This window comes from Aaosphaeria arxii, assembly GCF_010015735.1.
Source record: "Aaosphaeria arxii CBS 175.79 unplaced genomic scaffold BU24scaffold_2, whole genome shotgun sequence".
Lineage (NCBI taxonomy): Eukaryota > Fungi > Ascomycota > Dothideomycetes > Pleosporales > Aaosphaeria > Aaosphaeria arxii.
Window position 1 is genome coordinate 4,857,216 of NW_022983475.1, and position 21,829 is coordinate 4,879,044.

At 48.7% G+C, this 21,829-nt stretch overlaps 10 protein-coding genes across 10 annotated transcripts; 6 read left to right on the forward strand and 4 right to left on the reverse strand.

The window, feature by feature from the left end:
• Positions 1–1,034: 1,034 nt before the first annotated feature.
• On the forward strand, positions 1,035–2,878 carry BU24DRAFT_406826 (MFS general substrate transporter; the record flags this gene model as incomplete). Its single annotated transcript, XM_033525780.1, has 2 exons — positions 1,035–1,247; positions 1,307–2,878. 2 exons carry the CDS (start codon positions 1,035–1,037, stop codon positions 2,876–2,878), a joined length of 1,785 nt encoding a protein of 594 aa, XP_033388586.1.
• A 706-nt stretch (positions 2,879–3,584) lies between these two features.
• BU24DRAFT_334446 (lytic polysaccharide monooxygenase) lies at positions 3,585–4,169 on the reverse strand (the record flags this gene model as incomplete). The annotated part of the gene is made up of 1 exon (XM_033523058.1): positions 3,585–4,169. A coding segment is annotated over one exon (585 nt), but the record flags the coding sequence as incomplete, so codon positions are not given.
• A 1,086-nt stretch (positions 4,170–5,255) lies between these two features.
• On the reverse strand, positions 5,256–7,943 carry BU24DRAFT_387507 (MFS general substrate transporter). The gene is made up of 3 exons (XM_033524969.1): positions 6,906–7,943; positions 6,655–6,776; positions 5,256–6,605 (listed from the first exon to the last, which is right to left on the reverse strand). The coding sequence occupies exons 1-3, from the start codon at positions 7,595–7,597 to the stop codon at positions 5,557–5,559; spliced, it is 1,863 nt and encodes a 620-aa protein (XP_033388588.1). The 5' UTR covers positions 7,598–7,943; the 3' UTR covers positions 5,256–5,556.
• A 2,835-nt stretch (positions 7,944–10,778) lies between these two features.
• Positions 10,779–11,943, forward strand: BU24DRAFT_477416 (uncharacterized protein). Its single transcript, XM_033532987.1, has one exon. It carries the CDS (start codon positions 10,828–10,830, stop codon positions 11,842–11,844), a length of 1,017 nt encoding a protein of 338 aa, XP_033388589.1. The 5' UTR covers positions 10,779–10,827; the 3' UTR covers positions 11,845–11,943.
• Positions 11,944–12,275: 332 nt separating this feature from the next.
• Positions 12,276–13,345, reverse strand: BU24DRAFT_477418 (NAD dependent epimerase/dehydratase; the record flags this gene model as incomplete). Its single annotated transcript, XM_033532988.1, has 2 exons — positions 12,276–12,859; positions 12,904–13,345. The coding sequence occupies 2 exons, from the start codon at positions 13,343–13,345 to the stop codon at positions 12,276–12,278; spliced, it is 1,026 nt and encodes a 341-aa protein (XP_033388590.1).
• A 579-nt stretch (positions 13,346–13,924) lies between these two features.
• On the forward strand, positions 13,925–14,371 carry BU24DRAFT_459848 (uncharacterized protein; the record flags this gene model as incomplete). Its single annotated transcript, XM_033531761.1, has 1 exon — positions 13,925–14,371. The coding sequence occupies one exon, from the start codon at positions 13,925–13,927 to the stop codon at positions 14,369–14,371; it is 447 nt and encodes a 148-aa protein (XP_033388591.1).
• Positions 14,372–15,415: 1,044 nt separating this feature from the next.
• BU24DRAFT_459849 (uncharacterized protein) lies at positions 15,416–16,673 on the forward strand (the record flags this gene model as incomplete). The annotated part of the gene is made up of 2 exons (XM_033531762.1): positions 15,416–15,649; positions 15,738–16,673. The coding sequence occupies 2 exons, from the start codon at positions 15,416–15,418 to the stop codon at positions 16,671–16,673; spliced, it is 1,170 nt and encodes a 389-aa protein (XP_033388592.1).
• Positions 16,674–17,041: 368 nt separating this feature from the next.
• Positions 17,042–18,300, forward strand: BU24DRAFT_448564 (uncharacterized protein). Its single transcript, XM_033530896.1, has 2 exons — positions 17,042–17,200; positions 17,274–18,300. The coding sequence occupies exon 2, from the start codon at positions 17,378–17,380 to the stop codon at positions 17,999–18,001; it is 624 nt and encodes a 207-aa protein (XP_033388593.1). The 5' UTR covers positions 17,042–17,200; positions 17,274–17,377; the 3' UTR covers positions 18,002–18,300.
• BU24DRAFT_135955 (uncharacterized protein) lies at positions 18,212–19,424 on the reverse strand. The gene is made up of 2 exons (XM_033521084.1): positions 18,829–19,424; positions 18,212–18,759 (listed from the first exon to the last, which is right to left on the reverse strand). Exons 1-2 carry the CDS (start codon positions 19,100–19,102, stop codon positions 18,422–18,424), a joined length of 612 nt encoding a protein of 203 aa, XP_033388594.1. The 5' UTR covers positions 19,103–19,424; the 3' UTR covers positions 18,212–18,421.
• BU24DRAFT_448565 (N-terminal nucleophile aminohydrolase) lies at positions 19,262–21,414 on the forward strand (the record flags this gene model as incomplete). The annotated part of the gene is made up of 4 exons (XM_033530897.1): positions 19,262–19,707; positions 19,754–20,166; positions 20,221–20,330; positions 20,366–21,414. Exons 1-4 carry the CDS (start codon positions 19,465–19,467, stop codon positions 21,412–21,414), a joined length of 1,815 nt encoding a protein of 604 aa, XP_033388595.1. The 5' UTR covers positions 19,262–19,464.
• Between the last annotated feature and the right edge of the window lie 415 nt (positions 21,415–21,829).

The following is a 21,829-nucleotide window of genomic DNA, read 5'->3' on the forward strand; positions in this document are numbered from 1 at the left end:
AACAACTGCTTCTAGGATCATATGGCCTAACCACATCGGGGAAGCTCTTCATGCTTCATTCAAGCAAAACAGGCCCATCCGGTACATGTGTGATCTGCATCCCTATCAGACCCTTCCTTCGCTGCGCTGCAGAATGATGTGATATTTATTCAATAGACTTTATGCCTTCTACTTGGGAGATGATCTTGACAATTCTCTCTTTTAGAAACTATACTACGGCACAACCACTCCTAGCGGAACCCCTGATTGCAACGCTGGGCGATAAACTGGAATTACACTGAAAGCTATGCTGTGAATTGTGCTGCAATCAAGCTTCGTGCCCCGTGCCAGCCGCATTCATATTGTCTGGATTTACTCCACTTGCGGGTGTCTCGAGACATAGGAACTAAACCAGTCTCATCCCTTAGCGATAGCTCAGCCTAGCTTTCAGCTCATGACGATATCTGAAGTCAAGATTGTATCCTACTGTCATGCTCACATGGCTACGTCGGCAGTCTTATTGCATTTATCGAATTTCGAAACTATTCAATATCCCTACCACCCTACTTATGCTTTGGCACCGGAATCATTTCACCTGGAAAGGATCTGGGGAAAATAGACGACGACTCAGCGCTAACGCACAATGAATCATCTCTCCGGATCTGCGGAACCATAACACTGGCGACTTGACAGCCACAAGGGGTTTTCAAAATTGCATATGCTTGTACACAAGGTCTTCTTAAACGAGATAAGGCTCTACTTGAAAGCCTAGACCCGTCGTGTCGAGTGGGTCGATTTCATTGTGGCGTTTCTGGGGTCCCCGCACCCCGGAAAAGGGCTTCCCATGAAGGCTTGAAGTTTCCCGGGTGCTATACACGCTATGACTTAGTAGATATAATGCACGAGTGGTACCTCAAAAACAATATATGTTATGATGAAGTGACCGCGAGTTCCGGGCTGCATCATCAACAATTCCACAGTGCGATCATCTCAGTTTACTGTATTTGTTTGAGTGCCTGAAACCTACACCACATTGATCGTTACAGAGGTCCATCATGTCCGACAAATCATCCGGCGTCGAGCACGTCGAGAACGCTCCGAAGGCAGACAGCATAAACTATCCAGCACACGATGCCGAAAAACAATCTCACGATAATGCAGCGGGTGCTAATCTCGAGCTCGATGAAACGGCACTGCCACCGGGTTACTACCGCAGCAAGTTCTTCATAGGAACAATGGCGGGTATCGGGTTGGGACTTATGGCTGGTGTATGTGTGACTGCTCAAAAGGCGTAGGGAATTCTAGCTCACAATCATCGTCAATACAGGTCGCAGCATACGGCTATGCAGCACCAATCTTGGGCATCATCAACGCAGATATCGGACCAGATCCCAATGTCGTCTGGGTGGCACTATCATACACCCTCACCTCAGCAGTTACTCTAACCATCATTGGTCGAGTTTCCGATATCTTCGGCCGCCGCTGGACGTTCGTTGGTGGAGCAGCTCTTGGTGTCATTGGATCTATCATCTGCTCTGTTGCGCAGAACGTAACTACTCTCATTGTCGGCACTACGATTATGGGAATTGCTGCAGCGACACAGCTATCATACTTCTACGTCATGGGTGAACTTGTACCAATGAAATATCGGCTTGCTGGTAACGCGTTCTGCTATCTTTTTTGTATCCCCGGATCTGGAGTTGCACCTGTTATCTCGAACGCGTTCATCTTGTACCAACCTAGTGTCGGCTGGAGAGGGTGCTACTACGTTCTCATTGGTATCAATGCGGCTTCGTTCCTATGCTGGTTCCTCTTCTACCATCCGCCGACATTCCACATGAAACACGGCGAGAACGCAAGTGTGGTCAAATACATCAAGCAGTTCGACTATGTCGGGACAGCATTGTATACCGGAGGACTGCTGATTCTCATGATGGGTCTCTCCTGGGGAGGATCTGTTCACCCATGGAAATCCGCATATGTCATTGCGACTCTTGTGGTCGGATTCATGTCTCTTGTTGCATTTGTCTGCTGGGAAACATTCATGGATCTCAAGGAACCACTTGTTCCCATGCACATTTTCAAGAATTACTCCTGGAACGCGGCGGTCATTCTCACTGGGCTAGGCGCATCGGTCTACTACGCTTTTGCCATCGTGTGGCCAAGTATGGTAGCCGTTCTGTACGCTGATGGCGGACCTATGACTGCAGCATGGCTTTCCGCTTTGGTCGGACTCTGTATCACCATTGGTCAGATCGTGGGTGGCTTTTCAGGAAAGAAGATCGGGTACCTGAAATGGCAGTGCGTCGTTGGTATCACTCTTGGATCGCTATTCTTCGCCACGATGGCCACCTGTGGTGTCGGAACAATGGCACGCGCATCCGCTCTATTGTCCTTTGGCGTCTTCTTCGTCGGCTGGACTGAAGGCGCTGCCATTACCATCGTCACCCTCGCCGCGCAGGATCAGTTCGCTCTGGGAACATCAGCAGGTGTCGCAGGTTCCATCAGGTTCCTCATCTCCTCCATCGCAGCTACAGTCTTCTCGACTGTCCTATCCAACCGGCTAGCGGCTACAATCGCCGCACAGGTTCCTCCAGCCGTCACTGCTGCCGGACTGCCCGGATCCTCCATCGCATCTTTCATTGCCGCGTTTGCAGTCGGACCCGATGCTTTCAAAGCCGTGCCAGGAATCACACCGGAGATTCTTGCGGCGGGAACGGCAGCGTACCAGCATGCGAATGCCGACGCTTATCGCACAGTGTTTCTGTCGAACATTGCTTTCAGCGGTGTCGCCATCATCTGCGCTTTGCTGTTGCCGAATGTGGATCACCTTTTGACTGGGCAGGTGGCTACTACTCTACATAAGGGTCGTGATGAGAAGACAATTGCTGGAGAGTGATTGTTAGAAAGTGTAGATACTGGCTTTTAGTGAATCGTAAACAACGTAATCAATTAATTGTGTCACCTTTTTATTCTAACATCTGTTCATCTACGCTCTCTAATCATTGGTGGCGTATCGTTTTCACCAACATCTATTCTCTTCTGGCATCCGTTCCTCACTGGCGTCTATTGACATTAGGGTACAAGCTCACTACGATGTGTTCTGCACGGCCCAAAACATAATGATTCGGTCACTAGAATTTCGCTATAGCACCTGTCACAATCACTCATGTCATCTCAACATACACTCGTGGAATAGCATCCATACCATTTTCTAAATTGAAGCTACAACGCCAGTGGCACATCAAGAGCCTGGCTAAAATATATGTAAAATACGTGTACAAGAAGTAAAAAAGAGGTGTACAGCCACCAGCTAGCTATGCTTGCGTCTTTCAATTGATGGAACCTTGGCTATCGTTTCCCAGTCACCATGACTTAGGTCAACTAGTCTAGACCCAGAGGCCATGACGACGGGCATGCACATCCCTCCTTCGATCCGCATACACAGTAACCCTTTCAGTGGTAGTCGAGATGAACGTCTCAGTAACAGGCTTGCACTCGGGAGCCTGAGTGATTCCAGGCCTGGCCGACGTGATAGACGAGGAGGGTGTGTTTTCCTTGACGGGTTCATTGCTACCAGATGCAGAACGTGCGACTAGCTTCGCGACAGAGGGGCCGGGAGTCTTGTATGTAGATTCCTTGCCCTTGCTGTAGATGTTGAAGGTCACGCTCTCGTCTGAAGCCTTGACGTATCCGGGGATACTGACGGTGGACTCCGGGACGAGGTTGCCTTCGCCCTCGATCTTGATCTGCATGCATCCGGTAAAGAACTGAGGACGACCCTCGAGGGCGTTGTGAAGGGCGAGCAATTCAGGCTTGGCTAGATACTCTCCGGCTTGGAGGCCCTTTGGCAGGGTGATGGTGAATTTTCCAGTCGGTGTGTATTTCGTGGTGCACCACTGTCCGCTCGCCGAGTCGTAGCCCTCGTCCCAGACCTTGAACCAGCCGCTACCCGAGCCAGCGGCCTTCTCGGCAGAATCGACTTTCTTGAGGTACACGGCGCAAGGACCTTTGTGGCCGGGCTCGAGGCGGGGCTTCGACTTGTCGATGAGGGATGCCTTGAACTCGAAGGTCAACTCCGCGCCCTGGGGAACGCTGATCAGGCCCTGCACGCCGGTGTCGCCTCCGACGTTGCAGGCCATGTCTTTGCTGGTGACATCTTCGAGGGGGTAGTTGGAGGACTGCTTGCGGTAACGGACGGCCTTCGTTTCGCCCTTGCTATCGTTTAGTATTTTGAATTGAGGGAAGAACCTGATGGCATTACCTGGTCTACACCGTTCACATGAAGATTGGTGAAAATTGTATGGGCAAATGCCGCGGGCGCAAGGGCGAGAATAAGGGTGGAAGTCTTCATCTTCTCTAAGATATCGGATAGGTTGAGAATAACAGTTGAATGGAAATCCTAAATCACAAATGATTGAAAGGTCGCACGGCGACAAAATGAACGAATGTGAACAAATGTGGGTTGCGAAAAGAGAGCGAGTTGCAATGGATGGCGTTCTCCATGATGTTTCTAACGTTCTTGAACTCTTATAACAATCGCATGTCTCTTTTTCGTACGTCCGTAGGGCCATGATCATCGACCGTATTTACATGTACCCTATAATTTCCCTGCCGATGGATCTCGTCAAGTACACATCTTGGCCACAGCCAGCACGCCTTACCGCGCTTCGAAGAGAGGTGGCCAATCATCTTGCCGTTTAGCAAGAATCCTAGCCCATCGGCCAATAGCGAAGATTCCGAGTAATTCATATCCAAATAAACTGAAAATCAAAGTATAATGGGAGTGCAATCCGGGGGCAGTCGCCGCTGGGTCGATCACCCAACGATCCGCTTCTAGCGTTGATTCTGCGGTTCGGCCGTAAAGAAACTTGGGTAGATTGTGGAGATGTTCTGGACGAAGGATCGGATGTGGAGATTTATATCGGGACGATGGCGTGGATGGCAAACCGCCGCAAGGATACTACCTGCTCCAGATGGATTGGCATGCCGCAAGGCATTTTTTGAACAACAATTGCGACGTTGAACTCCAAGTACTTTCTGTCATCCTGCTTCCAATGAAGCATGCGCTCGTATGATCAGTTGCCTTTGGCGTGCCCCTAAAATTGGAGGCGGTGCTCAGTACAGCGTTAGGAGTCTTTAAAGGCCTCCAGCAGGACTTATGAAGGCTAAGTTGTGACCAGATGAAAGTGCATTGAATCCAGCCAGAGTAGTTAAGTGTCAATACCAGAAATTCCTGAAGAGAAGTCGTACTCTAGGGTCAAGTTGTTAATAGTCGTGTATCTTATATATTTATGTATGTATATGTGCCACTGGAATGATAGCCGCTAGTGGGCGATCCAATCCAAGATGCTCTAAAAGCAGATCTATGTACTTTATCACAACGTCCTCAGACGTTGATGATAAGTCGCGACGCAATATTTATAGGTTTATTCGTGTCGTGATAATCGTGAAAACTCCAAACAAAACGCCGCCCTTTTGGTACTTTTTGGTGGGTAAACACGTAAATGGGCCCCAGACTTGCGTGACGATGCTCCTTCACGTGAAATGTGATGCGGAAACGATACAATACCATGATTATGCCTTTTCTCCTTCTGAACTTTTGTTTTCGGTTTCTTCACTAAGCCTTTGTCGTGCTATGCCGAAGCTAACGAGCAGACCAGCGCCACTCACGGCCGTGTAGAATATCCACGATCCTCTCAATGCGCTCAACATCGCTTTTCGCACGACGTCGCGCTGGTAGTCTGGTAGTGTCGCAACCGCGCCCGCCTCGTTGATCGCTTTCCCACCCGCCAGTCGACTGGCAAACTCTGCGCTTACACCACTGACTAGGAAGTCGCCGTAATGCGGTTTGATGAGAAGCTGGAAGACGACCTGACCTACTACAACACCAATCGCACCGGAGACCATTCGTACGAAATTGAACGCTGCTACACCGGATGCCATGTCTTTGCCTTGGATGCGCGCCTGCAAAGCCAATATGGGTGCTTGGAAATTAGGACCAAAGCCGATGCCAATGACCACGAGGAAGCCAATGATCTTCCCAAGATCGCGCTTGATACTCAACGATATGAGAAGGCCTACTCCAAGGGTCATAATCGCAAGTCCACCTTGGAGTACTTCAAGATAACGATTAGTCTTGCCCATGATGATACCCGAGATAAATGAGACGAGCGCAAGGGGAATGGCGACTGCAAGCATGAGCAATCCTGTTGTCGAAGGAGATTCGTTCAAGACGATTTGGAAATACAATGGAAGGAAATAGGCGACTGAGTTGAATACCAACGCGTCGCACGCGCATACAGCCAATGCTGAGAGATTGCTGACATCCTTGAAGATCCGTAGTGGCATGATGGGGCTGCCACTTCGCTTTTCGGTAAAGTATTGAGTGAACGGGAATGCGACATAGGCGAGGCATCCGAACACGATCAGGCAGATTACCAGCGGCTTTGCGTACGTTGACTCCCCTCCTAGCTGGAGCCCGACAAGGAAGAAAATGGTAGCAGTTACAATTGCTACGCATCCAGCCCAATCCATTGAGAGCAATCCAGCGATCAAAGGAGTCGATGATTCCTGGAGATGCAGCGTAAAGTAAAGGATGATGATCGCGCCGGAGACGATGGGCACTGCGATGAGATTAGCTGCAACAAGCAAGACAACGGCTTCGATACTTACAATTGACATAGAAGCACCACCTCCAGTCCAACTTCTCTGCGAACACACCACCCAATACGGGACCCAAGGCCGATGCAACTGCCCATGCAGCTCCAACAATACCCAGGTAAAAACTTCGGATCCTGGTTGGGGAGTCAGCCATTTGGACCGACCAATCGCTGACGCATGAATCCGCCAATCCAAAACACACAAGGGCGGTTACACGAAAACATAATGCAAACGTCAAAAAAAAGAAAAATCAGAAACCGTACCTGATACTGAACATGTCTGCGACACAGACATGGACCAACACCACGACACCTCCCCCGCCCAGACCTTGCACTGATCGGCCGGCAACGAGCATGGTCGCGTTAATGCTCACTGCGCACACGATGCTCCCGACGAGGAAGATCGCGTTCGCGATGAGTATTATGGGCTTGCGACCAAATATATCGGATAGCTTTGCCCAGAATGGAATTGACGCTGCATTGGTAAGAAGATAGGACGATCCGATCCAGGCGTAAAGAGAGTCTGGTATCGAAAATGAGGCCGAGATCGTTGGTAATGCTGTGGGAATGATGACCGAATCGAGAGCGACCAGGAAGATACTCAGAGTGAGAGCTGCAAAGCAAAATAAGACCGAAAGCGATGGTCTTGTCGATGCATGTTCTCCTGTTGGTGTTGAAGCAAAAGAATCGTCGGATGGCTGAGCCGGTTCTCTCCGATCATTGCTTTTGAGCTGATCGTTCGTGGTGGATGCGCTCAAAGATTCCGAAATGGAAGAATCTGGGAAGGAAGACGGCCTTAATTGGGCAACTTTTGCTTTTTCAGGGCTCGTGGTTGTGGTGATACTGTCGACAGATGCCGAATTAGGTGATGAGGGCGTGGTGCTGAGGTATGATCGTCGTGGTGTGGCTTCTGTTATGGCGTTGGAGGACGACCGCATTTGTTTTCCTTCTTCCATGATGAGCTTTCAACAGATGCCAGTTCCTGAATTTGATTCGAAAAAAACGTGGCCACTGCAGTCTTTAAAGAATGAGGCAAGTCGGGCGCTCCACCCTCAGGCCATTCGTCTCTGGGGCGTGCAGGGTTTGATGCGGAGAGTCCTTTGTCGCTGTGAATAGAAGGTGGATGTACTTCATCCGCAGATTGACGCAAATAGCGGGTCGAGGTGTAGGAATGAGCCAATAATTCGATATTCTGGTACATGAATGCGCCTCATGCAAGCGCAAGCTCCATGGATGTATGAGGCAGTTGGGGCCGGAGAAGCGAGTCGGAGCTTATGCTCACCAAACCTGCGGGTCGTTGAGGAGTTCTGAAGCACTAATGTATGTACAAGCTGGAGCTGTAAGTTACTGATCCTACGAGGTAAAGTCGCCCTGCCAATGTAATGCAATATGTTCTTCATTCGAAATTATTATTGGGCGTAATTCTACGATTAGCCGACTAGACGCTGCAACGATCGGTCAACCGCTTCAGCGAATCCTGACTTCAGCACTCAGCATTGCCCAAAGAAAGACATGGGACCTATCGACAATGGCTAAAGGTATCGGTTGGCATTACAGAATGGCCAAGTCACGATATCCTCGTGCTTGCGAGGTAGTCCCTTATTCTACAATGCTCCGCGCAGCTAGAGAATGAATCCTAGATCCTTGCATGTCATTGATCGCGCCCTCACGCCAGCACCCGTGAATGAAGTTTGGTACCGGCCCATGAACTTCAATCTTCGGCGCGGTGATCCGTTAGTGATTGGTTCAAGGTTGATGGGCTAGGTAATTGTTGCGTTCATAGGTTCGTAACCATGTGGCACAGCAGCATAAGCGATGTGGGGACGGATTCCAACACTCATGGGTATGATGTTGAATAAAGAAGGTCAAAAAGAACTCAGCATGTGAAGAGATTTCATGAATAATCACTCACAGTAGACGAGCGGTTCGCATGTTTGCATTCGTAAAAGGCGCCAATATGGAATGGCATTTCGCGATGTTTGCGAACATGTACGGAGTAGATGCTCGTATCTGTTATGGTGTCACAAAAAGAGGCTCTTCACCGCTGAATGCCACGCAGAAAGCCATGAGGCAAGATGGGTCTTCAAGGCGGCGCATGGGCAACCTCGCCGGCCTCGTGGCACGGGAGTCTTTACCAAGTTGAATGGTGGCTGCATTCGACTGACCGAGTCCCCCTCGTTCATGCAACAAGAAGGTGCATGTCACCACGCCGGCCCTTAGAGAGGAACTTTCTATCTCTAGCCTAGTCTGAAATGGTGGAATAATTTCTGGAAGAGTAAAGGCGTCGTATCACGAAAATGATCAAAAGTGCTGGCTAGATCAGAATGCGATCATGTTCTCCCGGCGGTCCGCGGTTAGCACTCGTGATGCTTGGGACAAGAGAAGGCAGCTGATCGCCTAGTGAAGTATAACTTTAGCTGTGGAGATACGGAGCAAGTGCAGAGTAAATTCTAGTGGCACGCAAATCTGTGTGTGGATAGATGCGGCTCCTTGTGCGTATGTTGTGAACTCATGCGGCTCATGGTGTATGCATTATCGCAGCGACCTCTATGCACTGAATTCTATACCGCTCTTCAGCCTGAACTTTGACTTTATATCTCCATGTCTGGTACATCTTGTGAGTGGCATTTTCCTGCCGAAGTCCAGCGCCATGGGGAATATCCAGGCGAAGATCAAGCGCCTAGTTCAAAATGATGGTGAGACCAAATTACAAGCGAGCGATGGCCGTGCGACCAACGAAGACCACATTACCCTGTGGCATCTTGCGAATGGTGGTACATGAGGCATGCTCTTGAGACAGTTCAAAGAATGTGGCGATGTCTCACCTCGTGGCAGTGTTTCTGACCTGTAGATTTCGTTGCCCTCAGCTTCAGGTGGCGGGCACTGCATGAACATAGAAGTGTGACATAACTTTAGGGATGCCAGCAATGGGTCAATTAATAGATTGTTATCATTGACATCGACTCTCATCGTTTGCTTCTTGTTGTAGTTTAGCGATAGATAGACCGAATGAGAGTAGACCCATTGAACGTTAGGTGGATTGCCATACAACATGTGATGACATTATCATATCTTAATGTCCATCTTTGTTTAGGGTTCCAGTCTAACCATAGTCCACAGATAGGTAAGTGCCCAAAGATGTACCGAAAAGACGCTGAGACTATACGTTTCCATACATTTCGGCATCTTGTTGATATCTGTTACGAGATCCGGGGCCTTCCCTTTCAATGACTTTGCAGTTTTGGGCATATGACTTAATTGTTCAGTTGAGGTTGCCACGAAAGGTACAGGGCTTTATCCTACCAATCAACTTTTAAGCATGTTATAGTGAACTTACGCGGAATAATGTATCAGGAAACTCATTCTTCATAGACTTCGGGGTTTTACCACGCCATGATACCATCACTACGCCTCTTGGTAAACTGATTAGCCAGGTGTTTGTAGAACAGAGGCAACTACGCACAAGCAATCTGCATTATTTCTAACTATACATGCAGATTATATGCCAGTATATAACCTCTTACGTCTAACTAAAATCTACCTGCAATAACCCCGCGCTAATACAATTTTACCGTTGCCATAATCAATAGTAGGATCGGAGAAGGGAGGCAACGTAATCCGAGTGTCGTAGCCCTGTCAACTACCTCCTTTGAACGAAAGGTCCTACCACGATAGGCTTTCTTCCCATACTTGAAGCGTTCCACATACCTTAGCTCTCTCTTCACTCACATCCTACTGTAGCCTAGTACTGATGATTTCTCGTCGATAACATTCTTTTCAGGATATGACCAATAACATCATTAGTAGAACAAGGTATCGTTATCCGAGTCTGGTGAATCTTCCTAACTTCCTCTCGTAATTGAAACGTCCTACCTCTGGAAACATCTCCCCAAACAAAATTCAAGCGAATATAGAGAATTTTAAATTACTTAGTCGCGCTATGGCCAAGAAAAGCCTTGTTTGCACTTCACTTCAACGATGTCAAGGCAGCAGTCGAGAACACGCTAAATGGCACTCGAGGAGCCTCGAATGCGATAAAGTGAAAGGAAAAATAAAATGAATAATCTAGAACAGACAGTTTAGCTAGAAAATCTTCCCCCTTATACAGGCAACAATTTTCTCCCAACAATTTTCTTCCTAGCTAACGCAACCACCATTGTGCACTGCACCCTCCACTTACTACAATATGTCACTCATTCGCGATAACGAGACCGAGACCGAGACCACGATCGAGCCGAAACTGAGTCGAGACCCAATCCGGATTTGCCATCCTGACTACGAGCCACCTTTGGATGTCTTGCTTATGTTCAATACTCCAGATAGTCAAGACACTGAAGGCATTCAAAAAGGTGTAAATGCTCAGGTTGTATTCGATGCCTGTAATATCGTTGCTGGGAACCCTGCCACTTCTTGGCTGTCTATCTCACGAAGTTCTAGCTCCGACAATGCCATCAAGCTCGATACTGTGCTCATCGGAGAACAGTACTTCTTCCATGTTCTAAACGATAGCGGAAAGCCTTACAAGATTGTGCCGACGTTTCAGGAATGGCGATATCCCCATGGTCGTCTTCCTACTCACTGGGCCCAGGCTGTCTCCGATACGAGTCGTAATACAATTTCCACAATCACGAATGATATCGGCGCCACCTTGCAGAATCGTGACCTACGATGTCGTATCACAAACCGCTATGAGGGGACAAATATATCGTATATCGTGCCGCAGCGGGAGAACGCGTGGTGGAAGAGGAATAGCATGCTACGATATAACAACAACGACATCTCCAGAAACACATCGAACAACCTAGCCAATACTATGCTCCTTCGCTCAGATCTTCATGCTGCATTCGATGCCTCAAAATTCGTTATCGTCCCGAAACAATCAAAGGACAAGAATTGGTGGTTTGCCGTTCATGTAACAAATGGATCGTCAGAACACGAGTATTACATCCATAACAGGGCACTCAAGACGCCCCACCCTCGCGTGGAATCGTTGTATGCTCGCTTTGCGTGGTCCGTGTTTACCTATCTGGCACCATTTCTCACCGCGGGAAAACCTCGCATGCTGTCTGTTTCCACTAGCGAAGAAAATGGGTCGGCCACTGAGGGCTTCGTCACCGCGAAAGAATGCGAACGATATGTGCAATCTTCATTGGGAGCCTTACATGACTGTAGGGCAAGATGGACAGAAAAGAAAGCAGCTTAGATGAATCAGGCACAGATACCTTGATGCGATACTTCAGAGATTCAAAATTTCGAAAGATGTACACTGTGACTCTGCATTTGCGTCAATACTGAATGTTTTCACAGTCAACATTCCAAAACATCTCCGCGAATTCCATTCAATACTAATTGATAGAGAATCACCACTAATACAATACCTCCAACATGAGTAAAGATGCAACAAAGAAAGATACATCGCCCTTCCTTGTCAATCACTTGAAACGGTGCCTTCAATCAGCGAGTCTCACTTGACTTATTAGCATATTGTTTCCACTGCTTGACCCTTGCCACATAATGAACTTTCACACAAATCCCGAAAAGTGACATATTCTACTTATTGCGAGGATGAATTATCGATCTATTTCTACATGTTCAAGATGCCGATCCCCATTACCTGCACGCGCTGTGGGATATTTACAACTGCGATTTAAATTCCCTTTGCTGATCCAAGAAGTATGAAACAGTATCCTTCATATCTCTCCAATTGATACCCAGGATGTCCTTTGCACGGTTCGCCTCAACTAGCGGTGGCTTTCCAAAAGTACCTTGAATCTTAATGCCGAGATCTGAGTACTTCTCGTGTGCGAATTCCGCAACACTATCCCAAGTCCATCCCTTCGCCTCAGGAGCGCTCAGAATGTACTCCTCAAGTTCAGACGCTTTCCCTTCGACTTTAAGCGCTCTCAGATGTGCTTCAGCGACGTCTCGCACATCCACACTGGCCATGGGGATGAGCGGTTTCTCTGACTGTAGCGAGTTCCAAAGCATGGAGTTGGAGCCGTCCACTTCGCCGCCAGCTTTCCTGGTGAGATTGCGACCGAAAACAAATGATGGATGAATGGTAGCGACGGAGAAGGCAGGCTTGTTGTTTTGCACCCACTCCAGGGTGGCACGGTGGGCTAGCACCTTGGATGCGTGATACATCAGACCAGCACTGGCTCTCGGGTCTGCTGGGAACTGCATGTCAGGATCGACTTGAATATCTGGACTGGATCCTTCTGTTGTATTTGTTAGTTTCAGGGCTCTGAAAGATTGTTTGCACTGAAAGACTTGCCTTTAACCTCGAATTGTCCAGTGATCAGTCCCTCCGCCGGCATCATCGCGAGAACTGAGGAAGTAATGACAACTCGCTTTATTGAGGGCGTGTTCTTAGCAGCCTCCAACAGATTGTTCGTTCCTTGTACGGCAGGAGCTAGATAGTCGGACTTGAAGTCAGAGCCCTTGCCAGGCATAGGCGAGGCTATGTGCAGGACATGGGTGACGCCCTGAAGAGCTGTGTCGAAAGCACCCGGCTTTGCTAAATCTGGAATGATGGCATAGTCGATCTGGGAAGTGTATTTCGAGAAAAGAACTTTAATGTCGCTGATCTGTGATTCTTTCCGTAAACTCAGACGAACTTTGTAGCCCGCTTCCAAGGTTTTCTGCAACACATGGGTGCCAATGAAGCCGGTTGAGCCGGTGATGAAGACAAGCGACGAAGTCATGTCGAGTGGTAATTGAAAATTGTATGAGGTTTTAGTGCGAAAAGTGGTTTGAATCGATTGTTCCTATTATATTGAACGTGGATTTGGACACGTTCTTAAACGAAGAAATGAAAACAATCGTACCATCCTTCCATTCTACTACGATTACTGAAACGGAGCAACATCGTCCCGAATTCCTAAGAGCACTTCTCTTTTGGCATGTGCTGCTCTGGCCTGTTTCATGGCCAGCAGTCAATGGCCGTGTGTTTGTCATTATTGGAGAGTAATCAGCATGGCTTTGTTCTTTAGATAGTAATCATTGTCGAATGCACTGCCAAATCATTGAGATGAGTAATCTTGTCTGCGTTCGTTATATTGTCACCGCTAACAACCATAGGTTGACCAACTAGCGGTGATCGCGATCACTAATCGTTGTCGGCCACCATTTCGCCCGATTGAGGTTGCGTTGGTATTAACCATGTCAAGGCCAATGTATAAATGAACCTTCCTTTATGCAGTATGGTGCTCTCTTCAGTCCATTATCCATCATCCTTTCCATTCCGATTACAAACTCACTCGGCCTCCCACAACAACTTTACCATGCCGCTCTGGAACGTTTACCACCCCGAGAGCATTTTCGAGGATGATGCCAGCAAGGCAGCCTTCTCAGCCGATGTTGTCTCCTACTACACCGCGGTCGGTTTGCCTGCCTTTTATGTCGTTATCAATTTCATCAAGATGTCCGGAAACACCACGTGGGTAGGAGGCAAACCGCCCAACAAGGAGGAGCCCTTCGTCCGATTTACCATGGACCACATCGCTGTCCATATGCCAGACATCGACAAGGTTTACAGAGCGGAGTCAGATAAACTGGACAACATCATCAGGAAGCACCTGGAGAAGAAAGGTCACACCTGGGAGTTCCATGTCAACGAAACGGAAAGACGACTATGGAAGATCCACGGGTTGTTCCCACCACCATTCGGCAGCGAAGCAGAAAAAGTTTGGGTCGAACAGAACAAAGCTACGCCATGGGAGAAATTGTGAACGATTTTTCGTGAGGTCTATTTAGGTGATCTCCAATTGCACTGCTCCAATTTGTTGCCGCTCTCTGCCAGCAAGATAGAAATCGGTTGGACAGACAAAATATTGCTGTATCTAAGCGCATAAAAGTACTAAACCAATACAAATTGTGGTTCGAAGGAATAATCCTCTCCGGTCATAAAGAATTTGACATTGAGTGTAGAGTCAACTTGCTTCAACGTACAGTGCTACGGCTTGTTGAGACAGATCGAGTTGAGATATACAGAATGACTACTCTGTGCGTCGCATGGTTTACATGGGGCTGGGACGAGAGTTATAGATTCTCATAGTTTGTGGAGAAGTGAATTTCAGTATCTATATTTACTTTCGAGTATTATGGTATCATTACGGGTACATTAGGTACACACCTCGAAGTGTAACATCCACCTCATCACGTCATAGCAGCCCGGCACGAACGTGGAGCGAAGGCACGTGCACGACATCCTCTCTTGAACATTCCATTTGCAGGCATTGAGCCAACGTCGCACGTTAGGGGCGTCGCATTGCCTCTTCTAAACCTCAATTTACCATCAATCAAAGCGCACACCTTGTAGTGTTCCTCTACATAGTTTGCGATGGTCTTCTGCAGCGTGCTATTCTCGAGTGCGGCACTCGGCAACAGCCGCTAGTTGAAACCGCCTGCGTGTGACATGCGCCGTCTCCTATCCGCTCAATTGGCGTTGTGTTGATATTTGCGCGCCTGTCCTACAAGGAGGATGCGCCTTTCTTCAGGATCGTTTCGTCCACTTTGTCTCTAGTCCACACTTTCTTGGGCTCCGGATAGATAGACTAAGGTGGTACAATAATTGTGGTTTGATATCGATGCCCCTGGCCAGTTCGCCCGCCTTGTGAGGTCATCGACTGGGGTCATGACCAGTTGACTGAAGCACTCCACATCCAGTTCAAATTCATGCCCAGATAACACTTCCTCTGGCCCTCTTTCAGAATTCCTTACGCAAACCTTACACACGACCTTGCGCAACCTCATCTGGACGCTCGAAAATTATCATGGCGAGACCAAAGAGCATGCCTGACTTTGCGAGCCTCCTGGACACAGCCTATACCCCACTCACCACTGGGAAAGGGAGGCCGAGGAAGAAGCCCAGCATCTCGCTCGCGGCAGGATTGATAATGAATTCGGAAAACCAGAGCCCTAGAACGATTCTTGACACCTCGGAAGAATCACAAGAGCACATACAAGAGGGTTGGAGCAACGGCTTGTTCTATGCCTACGCTCAGAAGGTATTTACTCCAGTACCTACCCCTTTCAATTGCTTTGGTCGTACAGTAGAGAAACACCAATAGCTAACAGAGCTCCTTTGTCCCACAGAGCGACTATGCCCAATCGCCGCCCTACATTCTGACATTTGCATCCGCTTCCGTCGCTGAGGAGTGGTGGCGACTCGTTCAAGCCGAATATCCGGGCTCCAAACGTGCTGGTCCGCAACTTTTCATACTCAAGGGGGATGATATGCAGGAACAGATTCAGGACAATCCAAAGTTCTATGGTCTGAGGAATAAATGGTTTTACACTCCCTCCGAATCAGCGGCAGCTGGAGTCATACCTTTACAGGATTCGAAGGGTCACCCTGTTGGTACAGCGCCAATTCCTGCTTCCAGACCGGCCAGCAAAGATGGCACGAAAGAACCCGACTTCGATATGGCAAGCCTGACGGCGGCTTTGGACCGAATGAATTCTATGATATCCGAAAACAGCGCCCAGATTCGTGCTCTCAGCGTTGCTCAATCAGAGGGATTGCAACGCATGCAAGAGATCAACGAGTCGAACAGCACCCAGATCAAAGCGCTCGCTGACGGTCAGGCTAAGCTCCAGTCACTCATGGACCAGAATGCCTCGCACTACATCGCACTATCGAATTCGTCCTTTTCGAATCAAGAGCAAGTAAAAGGTGTGCTGCAGACGAATGCAGAGCAAATCCGTTCCCTGGCGGATGGGCAAAGTAAACTTGCAACAACATGCGCGGGTCTCATGAAAACCATTGACAATCTAGGCCGCTCTGTTGGTAAGGTTGGCGACACCGTCAAGGACCTTGCCGCGAGTCAAGGAGAAAATGCTGCACGTTCAGACGCCGGAAGTACCGCGCCTTTCAGTGCGGTTGGGAATCGAATCAGCCCGCCTCCGAGAAAATTGAATCGCAGGATCAAGGGCGTGTGGTATGAGTACGATGCAAGCCCTGCATCTTCACCTAGGCACAGCGTGGGCTTTTTGGAAACGCCCCCCAAGAGCCCAAGTGCACGAACTTGACCTTCCACATGATGTTATGCGGCGTATAGTGCCAGTAATTCCATCTTTATCCGGCGTTGGAGGATTATTCATAGCGCAGTCATCTTTAGCATCCTGTATCTATAATGTAAACGAAGGCCCATATATCAGTACATACGAATACATACTGTACGTCTCAAGACCAGTTATCAAAAGAATGATGCACTTCACTCCGTTGTTTTTGATCTCGTCCAATCAGGAACCAGGGGGCCGACGACTACGCATGCTCGTATTTATCGCGTTCTCTATTAACCACGCCCAACCGAATATAGTCTAGACATCACAGAGGCGAAAGACCCGTTGCCAACTTCCAAATAAGCATTCGCCTACCTCATACCCTCATACCGTTCATCGACCCTCGCTTACAAGATATAAAGCCACTCTTGTATGCACGTCAGGCGTGATTACCAGGGTGGTAACACTTCAACACCAATCAAAAACCACCTTCCTATTCTTCCTGTAACAAAATCAATTCTAGAATCTTTAGAAAGCGGTTCATCGTGTGATATGTGAGTCATTTAGAAAATGCGCCCTCTGCTTGATTTCCGCTGATGAGAAGGGTGTTTTCTGAACGATACATAGGTAGTACATCTATTCCGCCATCGCAACTGTACAGTGATCAAAAGAGATATATTAATTTCGTCGAACAAAAACACCAACCTCCATCGAGCACCCAAAACCCAACAATGGCAACACCAAGTCCCCCAACCCTCTCACCACCAATCCTCTACACCCCCCAAGACCTACGCGCCAACCTCCCGCTCGCCCAAAGCATAATCAACCTAGGAAACGAAGCGTTTAAGCGAAGCAAGCTCCCCGCCCCTGAGAAATGGTACCTAGGCGACCACAAACGATTCCCGACGCCGCAGCACCTGATCGATATGGTCGGCGAGCAAGGCGTCATGGCCGTGATCCACGACGACTCCGTGCCATTTGAAGGTCTCCGCGGCAAAGTCATCGCGTGTGCGGCGATCCTGCCGTGGAAAGGCGGGTGGGAAGGTGAAGGGAAGGGGGTGGAGGAGGGGTGGGAGTTCAAGGCTGTTTGTGTGGATGGCGGGGAGAGGTATTTGAAGAGAGGGCTTGTGGGTACGCTTTCGAAGGTGTTGGAGGAGTGGGTTTTGGAGAGGACGGATGTGGAGAAGAGGGGGGAGCTGAGGTTGTGGATTCTGGCGGCGGATTGTATTAACGGGGTGTATTGGCGGAAGAGAGGGTTTAGGGAAGTGAGGAGGAAGACGCAAGGGCAGGGTGTTTGGGGGTGCAAGACGAGCTTCGAGATGGTGGTTTTCGTGAAGGAGATTGAGTTGTCATGAATGGCACTGAAGGTGAATTGGATGTGGTAACTCTCTATCGCAAGTTTTGCGAGTATCACAAGGGCATGAAATGGTACGTGATTCTCAGAAGGGGATGGTACGGACTTGTACAAGCATCTAGGTATATACTCTTCCCTTACTGCATAGCGAGGACTGCATCGTAATACGAAGAATCTGCTAGTCTGGTGCTTATGTCTTCTACGTGTATAGTAACCCCTATGCTCAATACCTGCATGTGGCAAGACTGGAGCGGGTTAAGTTTCTGTTACTAGGCCTCGAACTAGTTCGAAGTGATTGAGAAGGGGTTAACAAAATGTGTTGTCGCAGAATGCTTACAACACAGACGAGAGATGGAGTCGTGCTAAGCAGGCCCCAAATTTGCTCGGGTCCTTGCAAAGAAGGGTTGCTGACTGAACCCTTCTATCTCTGATGTTTCCCCATGTCACTGATAACTCTCTTTACCTCTCTTGCTAGAGCTTCAGCTGCTTCTTCTGGTCCCATATCTGTCACGTCAAAAGTGATCCCCTCAACACTATCGAAATGAAAGAGCTGGCACCTGGATCGCATGTCTACTAGGATCTCCGGGTTCAAGAGCTTCGTAGTTGCACTGCTTCCCCGTTCGAGACTTGTCACTCTCCGTATGTTTTCTTTGACGTCGCACTCGAGGTAAACAGGCAAGAAAGAACGTTTAGCCCGTAACGCGGCAGCCTCATATTCTCTTGCCACGTCACGACCAAGGTCATTGTTGGATTGGAAATCTATTAGCAAACGTGAGCATGAATTAGATATTGGTAAAAGAAAAATCATGGGCGATTGGTTTGACTCACCAGTGAAGATGATGATGCGGGCCCGAAAGGCTGGGTCTTCCACACGACTCTTGAACACAGCCTCTCTCCCCCGGCGTCTTTCCTGCTGATAGTCTGGATGATCTCGCGAGTATCTTGCATCGACCGGGTCGATTAGACTGTGGTTGTGTATCAACAGAGGGTCGCCATCGCTTAGAAGAGTCGCGGTGAGCTTTGCGATCCTATATTTGCTTGTGCCAGGGAAACCGTTGATCCAAATGAGAGGCCACGCAGACCTCGATTCAGTGGCGTTCATTCTGCCGTAGCAAGAGAATTTTCCGAGTATAAAGCTGGGTTCTGAGGGTTCCGGATGCAGAGAGAAGTAGGTGAGGTAGAAATGGAGTGGCGAAGTGTTACATGTTTGCTACCAAACGGTCGAGTGCGAACGTGCCGGTTTGTTTGGATCGGCTCGGCCCATCCGGTTTGCTACCACGTCTTATATGAGGGGGTGGTTGCATGGCATTAGTACATTGGTTCACCCATGTACACCTTATCGAGAATGGTATTTTTGAATTGTCTATAAATTAGAAGAAAATGCTGCATTATTGAAGTATTCCTTTTCATCGCAATATCATACCAGTGGAGTTTTGTGTCCACACTGCTGTTTGGAATTCTGTAATGTCGAGCTCCCAAAGTTGGTCTGTGGTCCTCCACGGAGGCTGCAGCAACAACTGCCCCGACGTCGAGACGCAGCACAAAATCCAGCGAAATCTTGAAGCAGTTCTGGAAACTGCTGTTTCTGGGCTAAAAGCGGGTGTTACGGCCAGAGAGGTGGTTGTCCATGCAGTGACAGCCTTGGAAGACTGTCCGCTATTCAACGCCGGAAAAGGTGCTGCACTGACCATCGAAGGCGATCACGAGGTATTTCATTCAGCCCAGGGCATACACTTTACTGATTCGTATGAAGCTCGAGGCGGGACTTGTCGACGGTCGCTCAGGCTTGTATGGTGCGGTATCTTGCCTGATGACGACAAAGAACCCTATCCTCGCTGCAAATGCTATCCTCCAGCATGGAGTGCACTGCATGATGGTAGGTAATGCTGCCGATAGCATGGCTCAAAAGGTTGGTCTGGAATCGGTCCCGAACACATATTTTGAAACCGCAATTCGTCGAGCGTACTGGGCATCAACTATTCGAAATCGTCAACGTTCTATCGAGTTCGAGTCTGGCACAGTTGGTGCCGTTGCCCTAGATATCCACGGTCATATCGCAGCTGGGGGTTCTAGCGGGGGCATATCAGGAAAGAATAAAGGAAGAATTGGAGATACTGCAGTGTTTGGCGCCGGCCTTTTTGCTGACTCGAAACTGGGCGTTACTTGGTGAGTGTTGATTGAGAGATCGCTCTCCGACGTTCTGCGCTAATCTTGGGACAGCAGCGGTGCGGGCGACGAGATATTCCGGCAACTACTCGCGCGACAAAAGTTGCAACCCAGTATTCCTGTGGCTTCGACCTTGAGAACGCCACTCGCTTCGCCGTTTCGCAGTTTGCCCATTCAGGAAAGCCTTGCGCAGTCATAGCACTGGACGGCCAAGGAAAGCTCTCCATACAATCGACAGCTCGACTCTTCTCGACAGCTTCAGCATCATCCAATCACCAGGCAACTGTGGATATGAGCTGTACCACATTTCCAGTGTTACCCCAGCATGTTTTCTTCCGCAACTGGCGACTTGTCGCCGGTTTGTCGCGCTATCCTACTACTCGCGGGGAATCTTTTGTAATTCTCAAACAACCGGGCGTGCACCTATTTTCACTTGAACGCAAGGAATTTCTGGAGATAATGTCCAGCGTAAAGAATCTTGCGAATGCACTCCGCGACCATTACAATGTCGGAAGTTGTGCACTTGTTATCGAAGGTAATGGCTCGATCTCGATCCTTCCACTGCATGGTTTGGAGAAAACATGGAAGCCTGTTACTAGTCACGAAAAGGAATTCCATGAAACATTTCCGGGCTATATTTCCTCCAAGGACGGACCAACCATGGATGTTGGGAGACTGGCTCAAATCACTGCTACAATTCGGCGAGAGACCGAACTCAAGGAGCCTGTGAATTGCCACTTCGAAGGTGATGATGGAGACAGTAATCTTTTCGCTAGGCTTGTCCGCGGGGAGATCCCTCAGTCACGCGTTTGGGAGGATGAAGGACATGTCGCGTTTCTCACGCCCTTTGCGAACACTCCCGGTTTCACGGTGCTTGTTCCTCGCGAACATCTCACAAGCGACATATTCGGCCTGGAAGATACTCATTACAAAAGCCTTATGGATGCTACTTATACTCTCGCTGGCTATCTGAAGAAGGCATTTGGAGCACCGCGCTGTGGGATGATTTTCGAGGGCTTTGAGATTAATTATGCGCATGTCAAGCTCATTCCCATCCACAGTCGTGATGTTGGTGGTCAGATACCAACATCTAGCCCAACGACCGAGGTGGCGCCATACGAAGAGCGGTATTCGGGATATGTCACCTCTCTGAAAGGTCCTCTTTTCCAGGATCAAGAATCTCTAGCACTCGATGCGTCATCTCTTCGAAAAGCTACGTGCGAACACAACCAGCCGAGTCTGTCTTGAGAAGGATTCCGGGAGCACGCAATTGTCGATTGGTTGGAATCACGGTATCATGATCTTTTCGAGGTCCAAGATCGGGCCTTCCCCTCGCCCGTCAGTGTCTTAGAACGTAGGCATTAATCACAAGCACGTTTTGAGTCCAATCACTACCAAAGCAAAAGGCTCTCATGTGAATCTGGGTCCTGCGTTCCAGCTTATATCCATAACTTGAGTGACTAGGAGACATGTGTTGCGGTTTGCGCACTTTACACTGGAGATGTGAATGTAGATATTTCTGGGGTGGATTTTCAGGCATGATGATATTATGTATCTGGTAGTAATGCCGAGACTGAAAGAAACCGAGTTTCTTGTCCAGTTGTCTTTACCTTGGCTTCTAAGTTCTGTCCTACGGATAGAATGAGTACCTCAGCTGCTGTGA